Here is a 20,153-nt window from a genome sequence, read left to right on the forward strand (position 1 = left end):
GGAGCTATATACAGGGAGTACCAGTACCAGATCACTGTGGAGCTATATACAGGGAGATCACTGTGGAGCTATATACAGGGAGATCACTGTGGAGCTATATACAGGGAGTACCAGTACCAGATCACTGTGGAGTTATATACAGGGAGTACCAGTACCAGATCCCTGATGGAGCTCTATACAGGGAGTACCAGTACCAGATCAATGTGGAGCTATATACAGCGAGTACCAGTACCAGATCAATGTGGAGCTATATACAGCGAGTACCAGTACCAGATCAATGTGGAGCTATATACAGTGAGTACCAGATCAATGTGAAGTTATATACATGGAGTACCAGTACCAGATCACTGTGGAGCTATATACAGGGAGTACCAGTACCAGATCCCTGATGGAGCTCTATACAGGGAGTACCAGTACCAGATCAATGTGGAGCTATATAAAGGGAGTACCAGTACCAGATCAAAAATGAAGCTATATACAGGGAGTACCAGTACCAGATCACTGTGGAGCTATATACAGGGAGTACCAGTACCAGATCACTGTGGAGCTATATACAGGGAGATCACTGTGGAGCTATATACAGGGAGTACCAGTACCAGATCACTGTGGAGCTATATACAGGGAGATCACTGTGGAGCTATATACAGGGAGTACCAGTACCAGATCCCTGATGGAGCTCTATACAGGGAGTACCAGTACCAGATTAATGTGGAGCTATATATAGCGAGTACCAGTACCAGATCACTGTGGAGAGGTAGAAGGTATTAGAGGTAGATATGTACATGGAGGCAGGGTAAAGTGACTAGGTATCAGGATGGATAATAATAAGGTATTAGAGGTAGATATGTACATGGAGGCAGGGTAAAGTGACTAGGCATCAGGATAGATAATAATAAGGTATTAGAGGTAGATATGTACATGAAGGCAGGGTAAAGTGACTAGGCATCAGGATAGATAATAATAAGGTATTAGAGGTAGATATGTACATGGAGGCAGGGTAAAGTGACCAGGTATCAGGATAGATAATAATAAGGTATTAGAGGTAGATATGTACATGGAGACAGGGTAAAGTGACTAGGTATCAGGATAGATAATAATAAGGTATTAGAGGTAGATATGTACATGGAGGCAGGGTAAAGTGACTAGGCATCAGGATAGATAATAATAAGGTATTAGAGGTAGATATGTACATGAAGGCAGGGTAAAGTGACTAGGCATCAGGATAGATAATAATAAGGTATTAGAGGTAGATATGTACATGAAGGCAGGGTAAAGTGACCAGGTATCAGGATAGATAATAATAAGGTATTAGAGGTAGATATGTACTTGAAGGCAGGGTAAAGTGACTAGGTATCAGGATAGATAATAATAAAGTATTAGAGGTAGATATGTACATGGAGGCAGGGTGAAGTGACTAGGTATCAGGATAGATAATAATAAGGTATTAGAGGTAGATATGTACTTGAAGGCAGGGTAAAGTGACTAGGTATCAGGATAGATAATAATAAGGTATTAGAGGTAGATATGTACTTGAAGGCAGGGTAAAGTGACTAGGTATCAGGATAGATAATAATAAAGTATTAGAGATAGATATGTACATGGAGGCAGGGTAAAGTGACTAGGTATCAGGATAGATAATAATAAGGTATTAGAGGTAGATATGTACTTGAAGGCAGGGTAAAGTGACTAGGTATCAGGATAGATAATAATAAGGTATTAGAGGTAGATATGTACATGAAGGCAGGGTAAAGTGACTAGGCATCAGGATAGATAATAATAAAGTATTAGAGATAGATATGTACATGGAGGCAGGGTAAAGTGACTAGGTATCAGGATAGATAATAATAAGGTATTAGAGGTAGATATGTACATGGAGGCAGGGTAAAGTGACTAGGTATCAGGATAGATAATAATAAGGTATTAGAGGTAGATATGTACATGGAGGCAGGGTAAAGTGACTAGGTATCAGGATAGATAATAATAAGGTATTAGAGGTAGATATGTACATGGAGGCAGGGTGAAGTGACTAGGTATCAGGATAGATAATAATAAGGTATTAGAGGTAGATATGTACTTGAAGGCAGGGTAAAGTGACTAGGTATCAGGATAGATAATAATAAGGTATTAGAGGTAGATATGTACATGGAGGCAGGGTGAAGTGACTAGGTATCAGGATAGATAATAATAAGGTATTAGAGGTAGATATGTACTTGAAGGCAGGGTGAAGTGACTAGGTATCAGGATAGATAATAATAAAGTATTAGAGATAGATATGTACATGGAGGCAGGGTAAAGTGACTAGGTATCAGGATAGATAATAATAAGGTATTAGAGGTAGATATGTACATGGAGGCAGGGTAAAGTGACTAGGTATCAGGATAGATAATAATAAGGTATTAGAGGTAGATATGTACATGGAGGCAGGGTGAAGTGACTAGGTATCAGGATAGATAATAATAAGGTATTAGAGGTAGATATGTACATGGAGGCAGGGTGAAGTGACTAGGCATCAGGATAGATAATAATAACAACAACACATGAAGGTGAAAATATCATCTGATGTTTTTTTGGTTTTAAATAGCCATGCCGCCATCTGAAGGAAAGGAGCGAACAGAGGACGCTGTCAGTGGTTTGAAGAATCTAGCTCCCCAGGGAGGGAGGATAGCTTGGGGGGTGTTTGGGAGGATAGCGGGGGCTCGTATTACAAGTGGTTTGTATGTAATCCGGGGTAAAGGGGATTTGGGTCTGGAGCTAAAGCTCAGTGCTCATTCCTTAGAGCGAGAGACAGAAGGAGCGAGACAGAGAGAGAGAGACCGAGACAAAGAGAGAGTCCAAGAGAGAGACAGAGACCGAGAGAGAGACCTAGATAGAGAGACTGAGAGCGAGACCGAGACAGAGAGAGAGACAGATGGAGAGAGAGAGAGACCGAGAGAGAGAGACCGAGACAGAGACACACCGAGAGAGAGACACAGAGAGAGAGACCGAGAGAGAGAGAGAGAGAGTGAGACCGAGACAGAGAGAGTCCAAGACAGAGAGAGACCGAGACAGAGAGAGAGAGAGACCGAGACAGAGACCAAAAGAGAGACCGAGACAGAGAGAGAGAGAGACTGAGACAGATGGAGAGAGACCGAGACAGAGAGAGAGAGACCGAGAGAGAGAAGACAGAGAGAGAGAGACCGAGAGAGAGAGACTGAGACAGAGATAGAGACCGAGACAGAGATAGAGACCGAGACAGAGAGAGGCCGAGAGAGTGAGACAGAGAGAGGGAGAGAGACCGAGACAGAGAGAGGCCAAGACAGAGAGACCGAGACACTGAGACTGAGACCAAGAGAGAGAGAGAGAGAGAGAGACTGAAAGAGAGAGACCGAAAGAGAGAGAGAGAGACTGAGACCGAGAGAGAGAGAGACCGAGAGATAGACTGAGACAGAGAGAGAGAGAGACTGAGACAGAGCTCTCTCTGTCTCTGTCTCAGTCGCTCTCTCTTTCGGTCTCTCTCTCGGTCTCTCTCTCTCTCAGTCTCAGTCTCTCTCTCTCTCGGTCTCAGTCTCTCTCTCTCGGTCTCAGTCTCTCTCTCTGTCTCAGAGAGAGAAAGACTGAGACCGAGAGAGAGAGAGAGAGACTGAGACCGAGAGACTGAGAGAGAGAGAGAAACAGAGAAAGACTGAGAGAGAGAGAGAGAGAGAGAGAGAAACAGAGAGAGACTGAGACCGAGAGAGAGAGGCAGTGTGCCAATCCTCTCCTGGGTAATCTACCAGATGCAGAGGCACTTGGGAAGCCAACACCCTGGAATTAAAACACTATCTCTGCTCTTTTCCTTACTCTGTGTGTGTGTGTGTGTGTGTGTGTGTGTGTGTGTGTGTGTGTGTGTGTGTGTGTGTGTGTGTGTGTGTGTGTGTGTGTGTGTGTGTGTGTGTGTGTGCCCTGAAATAGTGGGAGTTTGAATAATAATGACTGTTTCAGTTGGTTGTTTATGAGAGTGTGTTGCGAGTGGTGTGTGTGTGTGACAGCAATGTGTGTTAGGAGGTAATTGCTGTAGCTTTGTAAAAGAGCCTCCAGAGCACTGCAGAGCGCGGTAGACTGCAGGGCTGTGAAGGTCATTAGTTCTAGCAGCCTCATAATCAGATATGAAACGTTCAGTTAAGAACCGTAATGAAACGTCTGCTGTTGAGCTCTCACTGATGGTCTCCGCGGCGAGCTAGGAGAATATCTGGAATCTCCCCTCCTCCTCTTCTCCTCCCCTCTTCTTCCTCTCTTCCTCCCGCTGTCATTTAAACGCCGTTCTAGGAGAAGAAGATTGCTGAAATATCCTCTCCTCCCGCCACCTCCTCCTTGTTTGCGCTCTGCTCATTCCACTAGCCTTCTCAGACTGTAACCCCGAGGGCAGATTAGAGACGTTCACTGTGACCTGTTGTTCTCTGACTGGTAGTGTCATTTGTCTTCCCAGGTTTTCTTCCTCTCGTGTATAACCACTTGTAATCATCATCTCTGAGACATTGTTGGTATTAGAAGGCAGGTACCCTAGTGGTTAGAGCGTTGGGCCCGTAAGGTTGCTGGATCGAATTCCCGAGATGACAAGGTAAAAATCTGCCGTTCTGCTCCTGAACAAGGCAGTTAACCCACTGTTCCCAGGTAGTTAGTCATTGTAAATAAGAATTTGTTCTTAACTGACTTGTCTAATTAAATAAAGGTTCAATTTTAGAAATATAGAACGGCCATCTTTCAGGCTCTGAGGTAAACAGAGCAGTACTGAGGGAGGAGAAGGAGGGTGTGTGCGTGCTTGTGGGTGTGTGGCAGGAGTGTTCAATGGTTTAGTCCATCATTGTAGTGTTGTAATAGCAGCCAGATGTTGTGTTGTAATGATGCCTGCACTCATCCAAATAGGTTTACTTAAGTGTGATGATTCATTACCCAGGATGGTAGCATATGGGAGAGAGAGGGAGACTCCAGAGGCACAATGAGCATCAGTACATTTTACTGAACACAACATTCTGTTGTTGAATGTTTCTTGTGTGGGGCTGTCATCTTTTTGTCATCTTCCTTTCCTCAAACCTGTAACTAACTGTGTTAGAGGTATTTTCATTTCTCCATCAAACCCCAAATCACTTACCCTTCCCCATCTCTTATGTCCTCTCCTATACAGAGCAACCGCCCAATCACCATCAGCAGGGCCAGTCCACGCTGCCGCCAGCCCCGCCTCCCCACAAACAACAGCCGTCGGTCACCGCGCTCAACCACAACTCCCTGAGCAGCCGCAACCGTAACCCCAGCCCGGCCCCACCGGCCGCCCTCCCCGCCGAGCTGCAAACCACACCCGAGTCCGTGCCGCTGCAGGACAGCTGGGTCCTGGGCAGCAATGTGCCACTGGAGAGCAGGTAAGAAAAATACATGGCAACTGTATTAAATGTGAATTATGCAAACCTGGCAACCTATATCTCAAATCTGGGAACAGATTGCTCTACATCAAGACATTATGGGTTATAACATTAGCATACCTGGAAAACAGAACCGCTGGTAGGCAACTAGATTCAGCTGCGTGACGATTTTTGTCAGAGCCGATGGTCGGGGAGGCCGGAACATAATTATAATAATTTGTACACTTCAACTAAAATAGATTGTATTTGAAAATAACCATAATTTCATACCTTGATTACATCGAGACATGATCACATATCTCTTTTTTTATTTGTGAGAATACCTGGCAACCCAATCCGCCAATCTGGCAAGGTAGTCAACCTTGGGAACTATGCCTTAGCTAAACTGCCAAAATGAAACTAGTCAAAGTGGACAAACTAGCATCTGTCCGTAACACTCGTCTGTAACATTCAGCCAACTTGGCAACCCTTACCTCAGCCATCCCAGTAACTATACCCATTTGTGACTTTGCAAATCAAACCAGAGCCAATCTGGCAACCCAAACATTTACTATACTGATGTAGCAACACACTGAAACTCACCAAGCAATCCAAAATCAGAGTGTACAATGAGGGTATTTCTTTAGTGTAACCCTCCACCACTAGTCTTCTTCAGAACGAGGATCTTACAGAGAGCACACACTCAAACACTAACACACACACACACACACTCAAACACTAACACACACACACACACACACTCAAACACTAACACACACACACACACACTCAAACACTAACACACTCAAACACTAACACACACACACACACACACACACTGCCCGGTCACAAAGGCTTTCCTCCCACGTGTTATTGTACAGCTTTTGGACTTGTCAATCAATGACTAGGGGCACAGAGGGGGGTTTAAACACACACACACATTGATTTGTGCCTCTACTGTATTATTAGTAGACTGCAGTCTGGCTCAGGTGTTATAGTGTTAATGGGTCTCTTCCTCCACCTCCTCTCTTGTTATCTCTTCCTCTACCTCCTCTCTGTTTTAAACAGTTACCTGCACTGTTCATTCACGCTTTCATTGTTACACGATACAACAAATCTCCCTCCTGTCTCTGTGTGTGTCTGTGTGTTGCTGTGTGTGTGCACTTGCGCTGCATGTTTGTTTTTGTGCCCGTGTGTGTGTGTGTGTGTTTCTGTGCTCGTGTGTGTAGTTTCAAGAGTGAATGTGTGTGCGTTTGAAGAAGTTACAGGGCGCTTCTCTTTTGTGAGCGCCCTCACTTACTCCGACCTCAGATCCAACAGTCAATTTGTGCCTCGCTCTTTTTTTGTCCAGAATGTTTCCTTTCTTCTCCAGAAAAGAATGAACGAATGAAAGAAAGAAAAAGAGGAGAAGGAGAAAAAAACTGACATGGCTATGTAACATTACCAGGCATAAATAGAGGGATGGCTATGTAACATTACCAGGTATAAATAGAGGGATGGCTATGTAACATTACCAGGCATAAATAGAGGGATGGCTATGTAACATTACCAGGTATAAATAGAGGGATGGCTATGTAACATTACCAGGTATAAATAGAGGGATGGCTATGTAACATTACCAGGTATAAATAGAGGGATGGCTATGTAACATTACCAGGCATAAATAGAGGGATGGCTATGTAACATTACCAGGCATAAATAGAGGGATGGCTATGTAACATTACCAGGTATAAATAGAGGGATGGCTATGTAACATTACCAGGTATAAATAGAGGGATGGCTATGTAACATTACCAGGTATAAATAGAGGGATGGCTATGTAACATTACCAGGTATAAATAGAGGGATGGCTATGTAACATTACCAGGTATAAATAGAGGGATGGCTATGTAACATTACCAGGATGGCTATGTAACATTACCAGGTATAAATAGAGGGAGAGGTATAAATAGAGGGATGGCTATGTAACATTACCAGGCATAAATAGAGGGATGGCTATGTAACATTACCAGGCATAAATAGAGGGATGGCTATGTAACATTACCAGGTATAAATAGAGGGATGGCTATGTAACATTACCAGGTATAAATAGAGGGATGGCTATGTAACATTACCAGGTATAAATAGAGGGATGGCTATGTAACATTACCAGGTATAAATAGAGGGATGGCTATGTAACATTACCAGGTATAAATAGAGGGATGGCTATGTAACATTACCAGGTATAAATAGAGGGATGGCTATGTAACATTACCAGACATAAATAGAGAGGGATGGCTATGTAACATTACCAGACATAAATAGAGGGATGGCTATGTAACATTACCAGGTATAAATAGAGGGATGGCTGTAACATACCAGGTATAAATAGGGATGGCTATGTAACATTACCAGACATAAATAGAGGGATGGCTATGTAACATTACCAGGTATAAATAGAGGGATGGCTATGTAACATTACCAGGTATAAATAGAGGGATGGCTATGTAACATTACCAGGTATAAATAGAGGGATGGCTATGTAACATTACCAGACATAAATAGAGGGATGGGTAACATTACCAGGTATAAATAGAGGGATGGCTATGTAACATTACCAGGTATAAATAACATTACCAGACATAAATAGAGGGATGGCTATGTAACATTACCAGACATAAATAGAGGGATGGCTATGTAACATTACCAGACATAAATAGAGAGGGATGGATGTAACATTACCAGGTATAAATGTAACATTACCCATAAATAGAGACATAAATAGAGGGGGATGGCTATGTAACATTACCAGACATAAATAGGGATGGGATGGCTATAGAGGGTAACATTACCAGACATAAATAGAGGGATGGCTATGTAACATTACCAGGTATAAATGTAACATTACCAGACATAAATAGAGGGATGGCTATGTAACATTACCAGGTATAAATAGAGGGATGGCTATGTAACATTACCAGACATAAATAGAGGGATGGCTATGGGGATGGCTATGTAACATTACCAGACATAAATAGAGGGATGGCTATGTAACATTACCAGACATAAATAGAGGGATGGCTATGTAACATTACCAGGTATAAATAGAGGGATGGCTATGTAACATTACCAGACATAAATAGAGGGATGGCTATGTAACATTACCAGACATAAATAGAGGGATGGCTATGTAACATTACCAGGTATAAATAGAGGGATGGCTATGTAACATTACCAGACATAAATAGAGGGATGGCTATGTAACATTACCAGGCATAAATAGAGGGATGGCTATGTAACATTACCAGGTATAAATAGGGGGATGGCTATGTAACATTACCAGGTATAAATAGGGGGATGGCTATGTAACATTACCAGGTATAAATAGGGGGATGGCTATGTAACATTACCGGGTATAAATAGAGGGATGACTATGTAACATTACCAGGCACAAATAGAGGGATAGAGGGATGGCTATATAACATTACCAGGCATAAATAGAGGGATAGAGGGATGGCTATGTAACATTACCAGGCATAAATAGAGGGATGGCTATGTAACATTACCAGGTATAAATAGGGGACATTACCAGGTATAAATAGAGGGATGGCTATGTAACATTACCAGGTATAAATAAATAGGTATAAATAGGGGATGGCTATGTAACATTACCAGGTATAAATAGAGGGAGGCAGGTATAAATAAATACCAGGGATAAATAGAGGGATGGCTATGTAACATTACCAGGTATAAATAGAGGGATGGGATGGCTATGTAACATTACCAGGTATAAATAGAGGGATGGGATAGAGGATGGCTATATAACATTACCAGGCATAAGGGATGGCTATGTAACATTACCAGGTATAAATAGAGGGATGGCTATGTAACATTAAGGCATAAATAGAGGGATGCTATGTAACATTACCAGGGATGGAGGCATAAATAAAGGGATGGCTATGTAACATTACCAGGATGGAGAGGGATAGACCAGGATAGAGGGATGGAGGGATAGAGGGATGGAGTAACATTACCAGGATAGAGGGATGGAGGGATAGAGGGATGGAGGGATAGAGGGATGGAGGGATGGAGGGATAGAGGGATGGAGGGGGATGTAACATTACCAGGTATAAATAGAGGGAGGGATGGAGGGATAGAGGGATGGAGGGATAGAGGGATGGATACCAGGGGATGGAGGAATAGAGGGATGGATGTAACATTACCAGGATGGAGGGATAGAGGGATGGAGGGATGGAGGGATAGAGGGATGGAGGGATAGAGGGATGGAGGGATAGAGGGATGGAGGGATAGAGGGATGGAGGGATGGATGGAGGGATAGATGGATAGAGGGAGGAATAAATAGAGGGATAGAGGGATGGGGATAGAGGGATGGATAGAGGGATGGAGGGATGGAGGGATGGAGGGATAGAGGGATGGAGGGATAGGGATGGGGATAGAGGGGAGGGATAGAGGGATGGAGGGATAGAGGGATGGAGGGATAGAGGGATGGAGGGATGGAGGGATGGAGGGATGGAGGGAGGGATGGAGGGATGGAGGGATAGAGGGATGGAGGGATAGGGATGGAGGGGAGGGATGGAGGGATGGAGGGATAGAGGGATGGAGGGATGGAGGGATAGAGGGATGGAGGGATAGAGGGATAGGAGGGATAGAGGGATGGAGGGATAGAGGGATGGAGGGATAGAGGGATGGAGGGATGGAGGGATAGAGGGATGGAGGGATAGAGGGATGGAGGGATAGAGGGATAGAGGGATAGAGGGATGGAGGGATGGAGAGGGATAGAGGGAGGGATAGAGGGATGGATGGAGGGATAGAGGGATGGAGGGATAGAGGGATGGAGGGATAGAGGGATGGAGAGGGATGGAGGGATAGATGGATAGAGGGATGGAGGAATAGAGGGATGGAGGGATAGATGGAGGGATGGAGGGATGGAGGAATAGAGGGATGGAGGGATGGAGGAATAGAGGGATGGAGGGATAGAGGGATGGAGGAATAGAGGGATGGAGGGATAGAGGGATAGAGGGATGGAGGAATAGAGGGATGGAGGGATAGAGGGATAGAGGGATGGAGGAATAGAGGGACAGGACAGTGGGTGATATGTGTGTGAAAAGCCCTGGCTGTATAGTTTTATATTTTATGACCAGAGAAGTGCCAGGACAAACAACACACCTGGCTCTCCTAAGGGAAGCCCTGTCTCTCTCTCTCTCTCTCTCTCTCTCTCTCTCTCTCTCTCTCTCTCTCTCTCTCTCTCACACACACACTCTCATTCCCTCTCTGTCTCTCTGGCCTTTATGATTCATCTGTCTCCAACACCAGAACCAACCATAACCCCAGACCTCATCTGCAACAAGCGTTTTGGGCAGCAGGAAATCGGGGGAGACTAGCTGGCATCATGTCCCTCGCCATCCATTTCCTCTTCCTATATGTCCCTCATTCTCTCTCTCTCTCTCTCTCTCTACTCTCTCTGTCTCTCCTCCTCCTCTTGTCCATGCTGTCCTCCTGTATGACCTTGGCTGTCCTCCTCATCTCCTATTGACAAAGCAATATGTAGACATATATTATTAACAAGAGGGGCTTAATGCTCGTGTTACCCCCCCCCACCTCCACAGGGAATACAGTTCCACCATGGCAACGGGGCCCAGGGGTGAAGGAAAAAAACACAACCCAGGAATGCAGTGGTCAACTCAAAGCCAGCGGGATAGCCCCGGTCCAAAACCACACCATGACCCTCAGTGTGTGTGTGTGTGTGTGAGAGAGATCCTCCCTCGCTGTGTGTAGGAAGCCTTTTATCCCAAGCTCTGGCTACAACATGGACAAACACTACAGCACAGAGTACTCACAGTATCAGATTCCCTCTCTCTGCTTTGTAGGCACCTAATTTAACACGTTTGGCTCACACTAGCAGATTTGAGCACTCCCTGTCTGCATCCCAAATGGCACCCTATTCTCTATAATGTCATTCAAAAGTAGTGCACTATAAAGGGAATAGGGTGTGGGGCGGCAGGTAGTCTAGTGGTTAGGGCGGTTGGACTAGTAACCGAAAGGTTGCAAGATCAAATCCCCGAGCTGACAAGGTAAAAAGCTGTCGTTCTGCCCCTGAACAAGGCAGTTAACCCACTGTTCCTGTCATTGAAAATAAGAATTTGTTCTTAACTGGCTTGCCTAGTTAAATAAATAAACATTGGGATGCAGGCTAAATGTGTCTGCGTGCAAAGGGAGGTTGTGTTTCATGTGTATACACAGTAAGAGCCTGTCAGGGAAATAAACTAAACTGTGAACTTTCTTAATTTTATTTATTTCACCTTTATTTAACCAGGTATTTAACCAGTAGAAAAATAAGTCTATATACGATGTGAGCAAATGAGGTGAGATAAGGGAGGTAAAGGCAAATAATGGCCATGGTGGCGAAGTAAATACAATATAGCAAGTAAAACACTGGAATGGTAGATTTGTGGTGGAATAATGTGTAAAGTAGAAATAAAAATAATGGGGTGCAAAGGAGCAAAATTACTAAATAAATACAGTAGGGGGAGAGGTAGTTGTTTGGGCTAAATTATAGTTGGGCTATGTACAGGTGCAGTAATCTGTGAGCTGTTCTGACAGCTGGTGCTTAAAGCTAGTGAGGGAGATATGAGTCTCCAGTTTCAGAGATTTTTGTAGTTCGTTCCAGTCATTGGCAGCAGAGAACTGGAAGCAGCAAGATCGACATCATTGATGTATTCAGAGGAGAGAGTCGGTCCAAGAATTGAGCCCTGTGGCACCCCCATAGAGACTGCCAATATGCTCTGTGACAGTGGGATTTGATAAATGTTCCCCTTGCACCAACTGAATCGCAAATCAAGCCCATCATTTCTAAACCAGACATTATTTTTGACCTTGAGGCTCAAGAAGAAATTATGAAAGAAAAGTGTAATAATTCAAGGGTAGGAAGGACGGTTCTCTTTCTCTTTCAGAGGATGTTGATGAGCAGGTATCATCCTTTTTAAGGTTTTATTGGAAACGTAGTTTAACTACATGTGTGCCGACGAGGAGTATTTTACTACACATCATCTCATCTTACAACATCTTGATCATGTTGGCTCCTTCTGTGACGTCTTCTTTAAATCTTTTCAACTATGTTGGTCGGCCTGGCAACAAAGTAAAGATCCTATATATAAAAACAGAAATATTTTTTGTTATTGACAGCATGAGGTGTACTATTTATTTTTATAAAAACAGTTGACAGATCACATAAAAAAACAGCTGCATCTTTAAGGGGAATAATGACACGGTGTTTTCTTAGAAATGTACAAGAGAAGGCCATTTTCTTTAGGCTTTAGATGCTGTCTCGGGTCTTTAGTCAACTTTCTGCACGACAATATTGCTACATTTTTTTTTTTTTTTTACTTCCCTTCCCTCCATCTCAGTTCTTATGTTCTTTTTTGTTGCATCAATGAGGCAATAGTAAAATAATATAGCCAGATATACTTATAAAAGTAAATATAGGGTACATTAAAATGATGGCAATTACTCACACACTCATGACGCACACACCCTCTCACCACCACCCTCTTAGAGAACGGTCTCCATCATAACCTTTTAACTCAATAAGCCCACTTTAACCACCCTCCTCTTCTGTCACCATTACTCCTCTGATTACACCATTACTCCTCTGATTACTATATTGTCACATATTCATTTAATACTGAGGACATAAAGAGAAAATCCCCTGGAGACGAACGCTAAAGTTAGCTAGCTCCTTTCACCATGACAATAACATTGAAAAGCCCTGTTGAGGGGACACTATAGCTAACGTTAGCTAACTCCTTTTACTACGACAATTACATCTAAAGCCCTGTTGAGGAGACACTATAGCTAACGTTAGCTAACTCCTTTTACTACGACAATTACATCTAAAGCCCTGTTGAGGAGACACTATAGCTAACGTTAGCTAACTCCTTTTACTACGACAATTACATCTAAAGCCCTGTTGAGGAGACACTATAGCTAACGTTAGCTAACTCCTTTTACTACGACAATTACATCTAAAGCCCTGTTGAGGAGACACTATAGCTAACGTTAGCTAACTCCTTTTACTACGACAATGACATCTAAAGCCCTGTTGAGGAGACACTATAGCTAACGTTAGCTAACTCCTTTTACTACGACAATGACATCTAAAGCCCTGTTGAGGAGACACTATAGCTAACGTTAGCTAACTCCTTTCACCAATTACATCTAAAGTCGTGTTGTGTGTTCTAGTGTTCCATCACCTTTGCTACTTCATCTATTGTCTCCTCCTATTGAGATATTGTATAGAGTCTGGTTCCACTCAGTGACGGAGAGCTTCAGTTCTCTCTGAGAGGTTCTAAGAGTCTGTCTTAGAACCTGTGTACGTCACAAACCACTTAACATGGTGGTGCTTGATGCATTCAAAGACCCCTCTCTCTCTCACACCTGCAGATGAATAACTCTCTATACATAAATAGGGTCCTCTCAGCATGGTCAGTGAATAATAACAAAAGCATTGCTTCTTATATACCCCGACACACACACACACACACACACACACACACACACACACACACACACACACACACACACACACACACATTTCCACATCTGTGAATCCCAACCACACAACTTCAACTTCTCTAAACATAGCTTCTGAGAGCAAGGAGATGATTCCAAGCAGGGTGTGAACAACAACCCTGATTTAGGAAACAAATTTGTGTGTGTGTGTCTGTCTGTCTGTGTCTGTGTGTGTCTGTCACTTAAATGTGTCCTTGTTATCCGCCTACCAGAATAGACTGTAATTAAAGCCTTTGCCATAAACCTAATGCTTTATAAACTTCCCCTGCAGAAAGACAATAAACTCCAACAGTGATTAACTGCTCTTTTTGATGACAATATACTGTATTTTACTACACTTTTCATTATGACAGTATATCAACAACAGGTTTTTAATTCAGCAATATCAACCATGTGAATATTTGAGTGCTATTTGAAATACAAAATGACATTAATAATGATAATACTGTAATAAAAGTATCTGTAAATGATTTGTACCGTGTTACAGACGCGCATACAAATCAGAATTGTGACCCATAACTTTACGCCGATATCGCTATATCTCGGCCTCACTGGCTGGAATTCAGTCTGAGTGGCAAGTCTGTTCAGCCCAGGGGTTATTTCCTTTAAACACTCAGTGAATATCAGAGAGACAAGCTTTTCATCAAAGACACATTATTCCACTATCATGTAGCGCAAATGAGAAAGGTAGATCAACACCATTGTAATGGCTTGATCAACTGCTTCTTAAAGTCTCTCATTTTATTGAAAGTATCTCTTACTTGAATTCTTCACACCATATTCCTCCTTAGCTCATAACGTGAGAGAGACGCGCACACACAGGCACAATCATACGCACACACACACACACACACACACACACACACACACACACACACTCATAGCTCCTCGAGAGAAGAGACAGACAGCCGGCCTATCATATGTACACCGAGGTTAATCTCTTCAGACTAAACACACACCAACTGTGGTATGCCTTTAGCTAACTCACACACACAGCCCCCGACCTCACCAGCCCCAGACTATCTATAGAAACACAAGGAAGGCTATGTTCTCCAGTCCTGTTCGTGAGCCGACTAGCTAATAAAGTTTGTACAAATATTTACAGCCTGAGGGGATTAAATCAATGTTGCCCCCGGTAACATTGTGAGCGATAAGCTATAGCATCACCATCCCATGAATGACAATTCTGGACATTGGCATATATCCATACACCTATAGGAAGGAGCTGATGATACAGGTTCTTCACTTTTCCTTTCTTTCATCTGTCACTGGTACTCTTTCAAAGTCAAGCTAGTGTGTCAGACTTCAATGTCTGTGCTCTCCTGCAGCTTTGGGGCTGTCCTCATCGAGATAATACCTTTTGGCTTTCATTTTATTTTCTGTGTTTCTTTGTGGATTGATAGTACTTATGTCAGGATAATGAACATGTGAAGTGACGATTTTGGAGAGGGACATAATGAGAGTGGAGAGATTTTGAGTTTTAAATTAGTTTAAAAAAGTGGATGGATGGAGGGGGAGGCCCAGGTGTTTGAGAGCTGTTTTGTGAATGAGAGAGGGGTTGGGTATAGCATGTCAGAGGTCTGAGTGGAGGACAAGGAGGGGTGGAGAGGAAGATGGAGGATAAGTAGATAACATGAGAGAGAGACAGAGAGAGCAGTCGGGATAGAAAAGGGGTGTGTGGGTACTCAAGGGGATTAGGTTAGAGATGGGAGGAGTGTGAAAGGTCTCATTCCGAGGTGATAATCCCTCATCACCCAATCCGTGACTCATTGTCATTCTCACCTGTTGTGTCAGAGAACTGCCTCCCACGCCTGTCTCACACACACACACATCATAGACACACAGAGACACATGCATACACACACATCTCATAGACAAACACACACACTCCTTTGCCGCACCATCCCTCCTCTCTACCTCTGGATCAGTTTTCATTAGCCCGGCCTGCAACTCAACACCTAGATTTCACGACAACTATGAAACAAAGACAGCCTCTTGTCTTTTCTCTGAGCCTGCCATGTTGCATTAACTTCCCTTCAATGTAATGGCTTTGCTCTGGGGAAAAAAAACAATAGAATGTGTTGACGTAGCTAACCTGCTAGTTCTAGCTATTGTACAGTATGGCCGCATGCTAATGCTAACATGTCTTCTCTATAGCCTCACGCTAATGCTAATATTGCTTTTCTATCCTCCTGCTAATGTTCACATAGCATCCATATGTCCCAATGCTAACACTAACATTAGCGTGTTTAAAACCTCATTGCTAACATAGCTTATTTATGGCCTCATGCTAATGCTAACAAACTGTTTATTCTCTATGGCCTTGTGGTAACGCTTATATATGTCAACATGCTAACGCTAAGATTATTGTCTCTATGGCCACATGCTAATGTTAGCATCTCTCTCCTCAGCCCATTGTTGGAGAGCTCTGGAGATGTGGAAGGAGATATGGGGGGGATTAGCATAGTAATGCTGCTCAGCGTCAGGCCACCTCCAGTCAATTAACAATGGTGGCCCCCGCCACATGCGTGCCTTTGCTCTCGCAGTCGCTCTACAAATCCCTTATGCCAAAGGAAACTGGTTGCGGCTGGCCCACTATCAAAGCACTGAGAAACCCTTTTGGCCCCGTAGTGTAGGTATCGGGCACAGAGATGCTATCTAAAGGATAGAGCAATTATATCTATCCTCTGTTGCCGTTTGATTTCAATACTCATGGAAGAAGTCATTGAACTTTGTCTAGATATTATTATCATTGTCAGGTTTTTTTAATCCGAATATTTAATTATAGTTTCAAAACGTTTTAAATGCAGAGCCACGTTTCCATGTAGACTTCGTCTCTATCTTTTCACTGATACGAGCGAACAAAGATAATGTTTTGGTTGAAAGGAGCCTTTTGAACTGGATAAGGTTAATAATAATAAGCTAAATTCAATTAAAAAGTATCACCATTTCTTCCCATAAACGCGGAATCCGTTTTCATTCGAATGAATTGTCTTTTTAATTAGGAGATTGATAAGAACGCTCACATTGTTTTTTAAACAAACATATTCAATTTCCCATTTGAGGTATGACTTTTTCTCTAAATACCTCTCTCTCACTTTTCCACAAATTGAAATATGAAAGACATCATTGGAATGTGTTGCACATGAGCCATACAATCCAGACACCTGGCAATTTGATAAGGTCATAAATAATACTGAAGTGCCTATCGCATATCCAATGTAGTGTATGTATGGGTAATATAAAGTCTAAGAAGACAAATGGGTAGTAAACACACACACACACACACACACAGAGTCAAACACCCTGGGGAGCTAAATGCTTTACAGTACGCTAAAACAATGTGTGAACGCTATAAGAATGTAAAATACTAGGGTGAGGAAAACCAACAGCCAAACAAACGAGCTTCACTGACTATACCGTTTTAGACAAACATTTTATACCTGTGGGACACCGTACTTTAGTGTTAGCACCAATCTGGAAATAGCAAACTAAATAAAACTTGATTTAAAGTGCATCTAAATCTATACAAGGAAACAATACAAGGAAATGCAGTATCTGAGTAAGCGCTTACACACTCTTTTCAACACACACTCCCTCGGGGGTGTGGTGTGACGTTGGAGTGGTGCTTCGCAGTGAGATTGGAGTGGAGAGAGCAGTTCTATCTCCATTTGGCCAGGTCAGTAGGGTCAGTCTGGGCTGGAGGGCTACGTTGCCATGACGCACAGGTGACTAAGGTCAGGGTATGTGTGGTCAAGACTTGGACAATTCATGAGAGAGAGAGAGAGAGAGGGGGGCAGCGGGAGAGAGAGAGAGACAGAAAGAGAGAGAGAGATGGAGAGAGAGAGAGACAGAGAGAGAGAGAGAGAGAGAGAGAGAGAGAGAGAGAGAGAGAGATGAGAGAGAGAGAGAGAGAGAGAGAGATGGAGAGAGAGAGAGACAGAGAGAGAGAGAGGGAGGGGGCAGCGAGAGAGAGAAAGATGGAGAGAGAGACAGAGATACAGAGAGAGAGACAGACAGAGAGAGAGAGAGACAGAGAGAGAGAGAGAGACAGAGAGAGAGAGAGACAGAGAGAGAGAGAGAGAGACAGAGAGAGAGAGAGAGACAGACAGAGAGAGACAGAGAGAGAGAGAGAGAGAGAGAGAGACAGACAGAGAGAGACAGAGAGAGAGAGAGAGAGAGAGACAGAGAGAGAGAGAGAGACAGACAGAGACAGACAGAGAAAGATGGAGAGAGAGACAGAGATACAGAGAGAGACAGACAGAGAGAGAGAGAGACAGAGAGAGAGAGAGAGAGACAGAGAGAGAGAGAGACAGAGAGAGAGAGAGAGAGAGACAGAGAGAGAGAGAGAAAAAGGTGAAAGAGTTTTACGTTCACATGCATAAGTACAGTGAAATGCTTAACTTGCAAGCCCTACCCAACAGTGCAGTGATCTGTATCAAATGGGATAACTAATACAAAATATTTAAACATGTAACTAGAGAAATAGAGAGACTTATTATCCCTCTAATAACATATAAAATACTATTGTTCTGGTTTGGCTCCAATATCTTTTATTGTCTGTTCTCACCACTAGTACAGAGAAAGAGAGAGAGAGGCGAGGGGTATGTAAGAGCCTATAGCAGGGTTATATAACAGGGTTATCCACAACTCAATTGAACACATTGACTCTGCCAGCGTGGCCTTAAACAGCCTGCTTTATGGAGGGAATAAAAGACTCTCCTCCATCTCTGATCGCACCGCCACTGTCTCTTTTCATCATCACACATTTATCTATCCCCCTCTCCTCCACTGCTACTGTCTCTTTTCATCTATCCCCCTCTCCTCTCCTCCACTGTGGAAATGGAGGGAGGAGGTGGCAGAGAAGTGAAGATGAAAAATACACAAAGAGATAGAAATGAAATTCGAATGTGTCACTTCTCTGGATCGACGGCTTCGGCTTGTATATTGAATGTGTGTGTGTGTGTGTGTGTGTGTGTGTGTGTGTGTAGGTGTGTGTAGGTAGGTGTGCCTGTGTGCATGCTCAGGTGGCTGAGTGTGTGCTTTTGGGACCTAATTAGAGTGTGTGTCCTTACGCAAACTGCGTGTGCCCGTGCGTGCTTGTGTGTGCGTTCTTCCAACCCTGCATGCTGTGTGTGTCTGTGTGACACCTGTCTGCCAGACAGGTCCACACAGGGGGACCATCTCCCCATCGCTCTGTGTGTGTCGACGTGTCTGGCTGCCAAAACTAATAACGTCGGCAATAACACTGATCTCCTCAAGTCTTCCCCTCTCTCTAATTGTGCTGTATACTAATACACTTTGATTAAACACACACACGCTTCTCTAATTGTGTTATGTCTCTGGTATCTCCATCTCCCTCATGTAGAAAATTAGCAAAGCAAGCCGTTCTGGAAAACGGGCATGACAACCTGATAGAGATGGATGTGTTCCCTCCCGCGTGCCACGAAGGTGCCTATGGGGATGGGTACGTGCCTCCATCTCAGTCTCTCCGAGTGTCCATCCCCTCCGCTTGTCGTCCTCCTCTACGCATGTGTAACCCCTGGCAACACTGAGCCGAATACAAGCGCACACACAGGGGGATTAGCATCACGCACATGTCCAATCCCATGTACATTTGTTTTCCACCACTTTATTGGGGACACACTATAAGACAAGACACTGGATAGAAAGCATGCCTTGGGGTCGTATTGTAACGCTATTGGGATGCAAGCCTTTGTAATCGTACTGCCTTCTTTGGCCTACCAACCCTCTCACATAGATTCCCTCAGTCTTATCCCGGACTTCACCCAGTGTGTCACAGCAGCAAGACGTTACCATGTAATGGGATGGAAGGCTCAGTGTTGTCTGGCTGGTTCTAGAGCTAGAATCAGCTCTGTTTGTCCCATTGTCTGATGTGTCCATGCTTGTTTAATGTCCGTGTGCTTGTCTAAAGCAAGACAAAAGACACTATTAAACCAGTCCTGTTTTGGAGCATTGCTTACCTTGGCCTTGGGCTTTGGCATGGTTGGCGAGTGACAAAAGGGGGAGGGATGAAGCTTACATTTGAAAAACATAGAGGGATGGGTTTGTCAGTTCTGGCCCGCACTTAGTTGGGTTTTAGTTGTTTTCGGTGAAGGAGAGCTACTTCCTCGAGGAAGGAGCAAACTAAATTGAAGACGGACACGTCACCTCTGAGGGATTTTTAAAGTGTTAAGTAATCACTTCCCTGGTTTTAATATCCATTCTTTCTGC

General features: G+C 43.6%; 1 protein-coding gene across 5 annotated transcripts in view; it reads left to right on the forward strand.

Moving 5' to 3' along the window:
- Positions 1–20,153, forward strand: part of tenm3 (teneurin transmembrane protein 3) — a 442,903-nt gene that overhangs the window by 288,012 nt on the left and 134,738 nt on the right. For 3 of the 5 annotated variants that reach the window (XM_042329704.1, XM_042329705.1, XM_042329707.1), the window contains 2 exons: positions 5,141–5,372; positions 19,288–19,386. In XM_042329704.1, coding sequence (XP_042185638.1) covers positions 5,141–5,372; positions 19,288–19,386 — 331 coding nt within the window. The remainder of the gene's footprint in view (positions 1–5,140; positions 5,373–19,287; positions 19,387–20,153) is intronic. The other 2 variants (XM_042329706.1, XM_042329708.1) reach the window with 1 other exon arrangement.

Source organism: Oncorhynchus tshawytscha, linkage group LG11 (assembly GCF_018296145.1).
Source record: "Oncorhynchus tshawytscha isolate Ot180627B linkage group LG11, Otsh_v2.0, whole genome shotgun sequence".
NCBI classification, from domain to species: domain Eukaryota; kingdom Metazoa; phylum Chordata; class Actinopteri; order Salmoniformes; family Salmonidae; genus Oncorhynchus; species Oncorhynchus tshawytscha.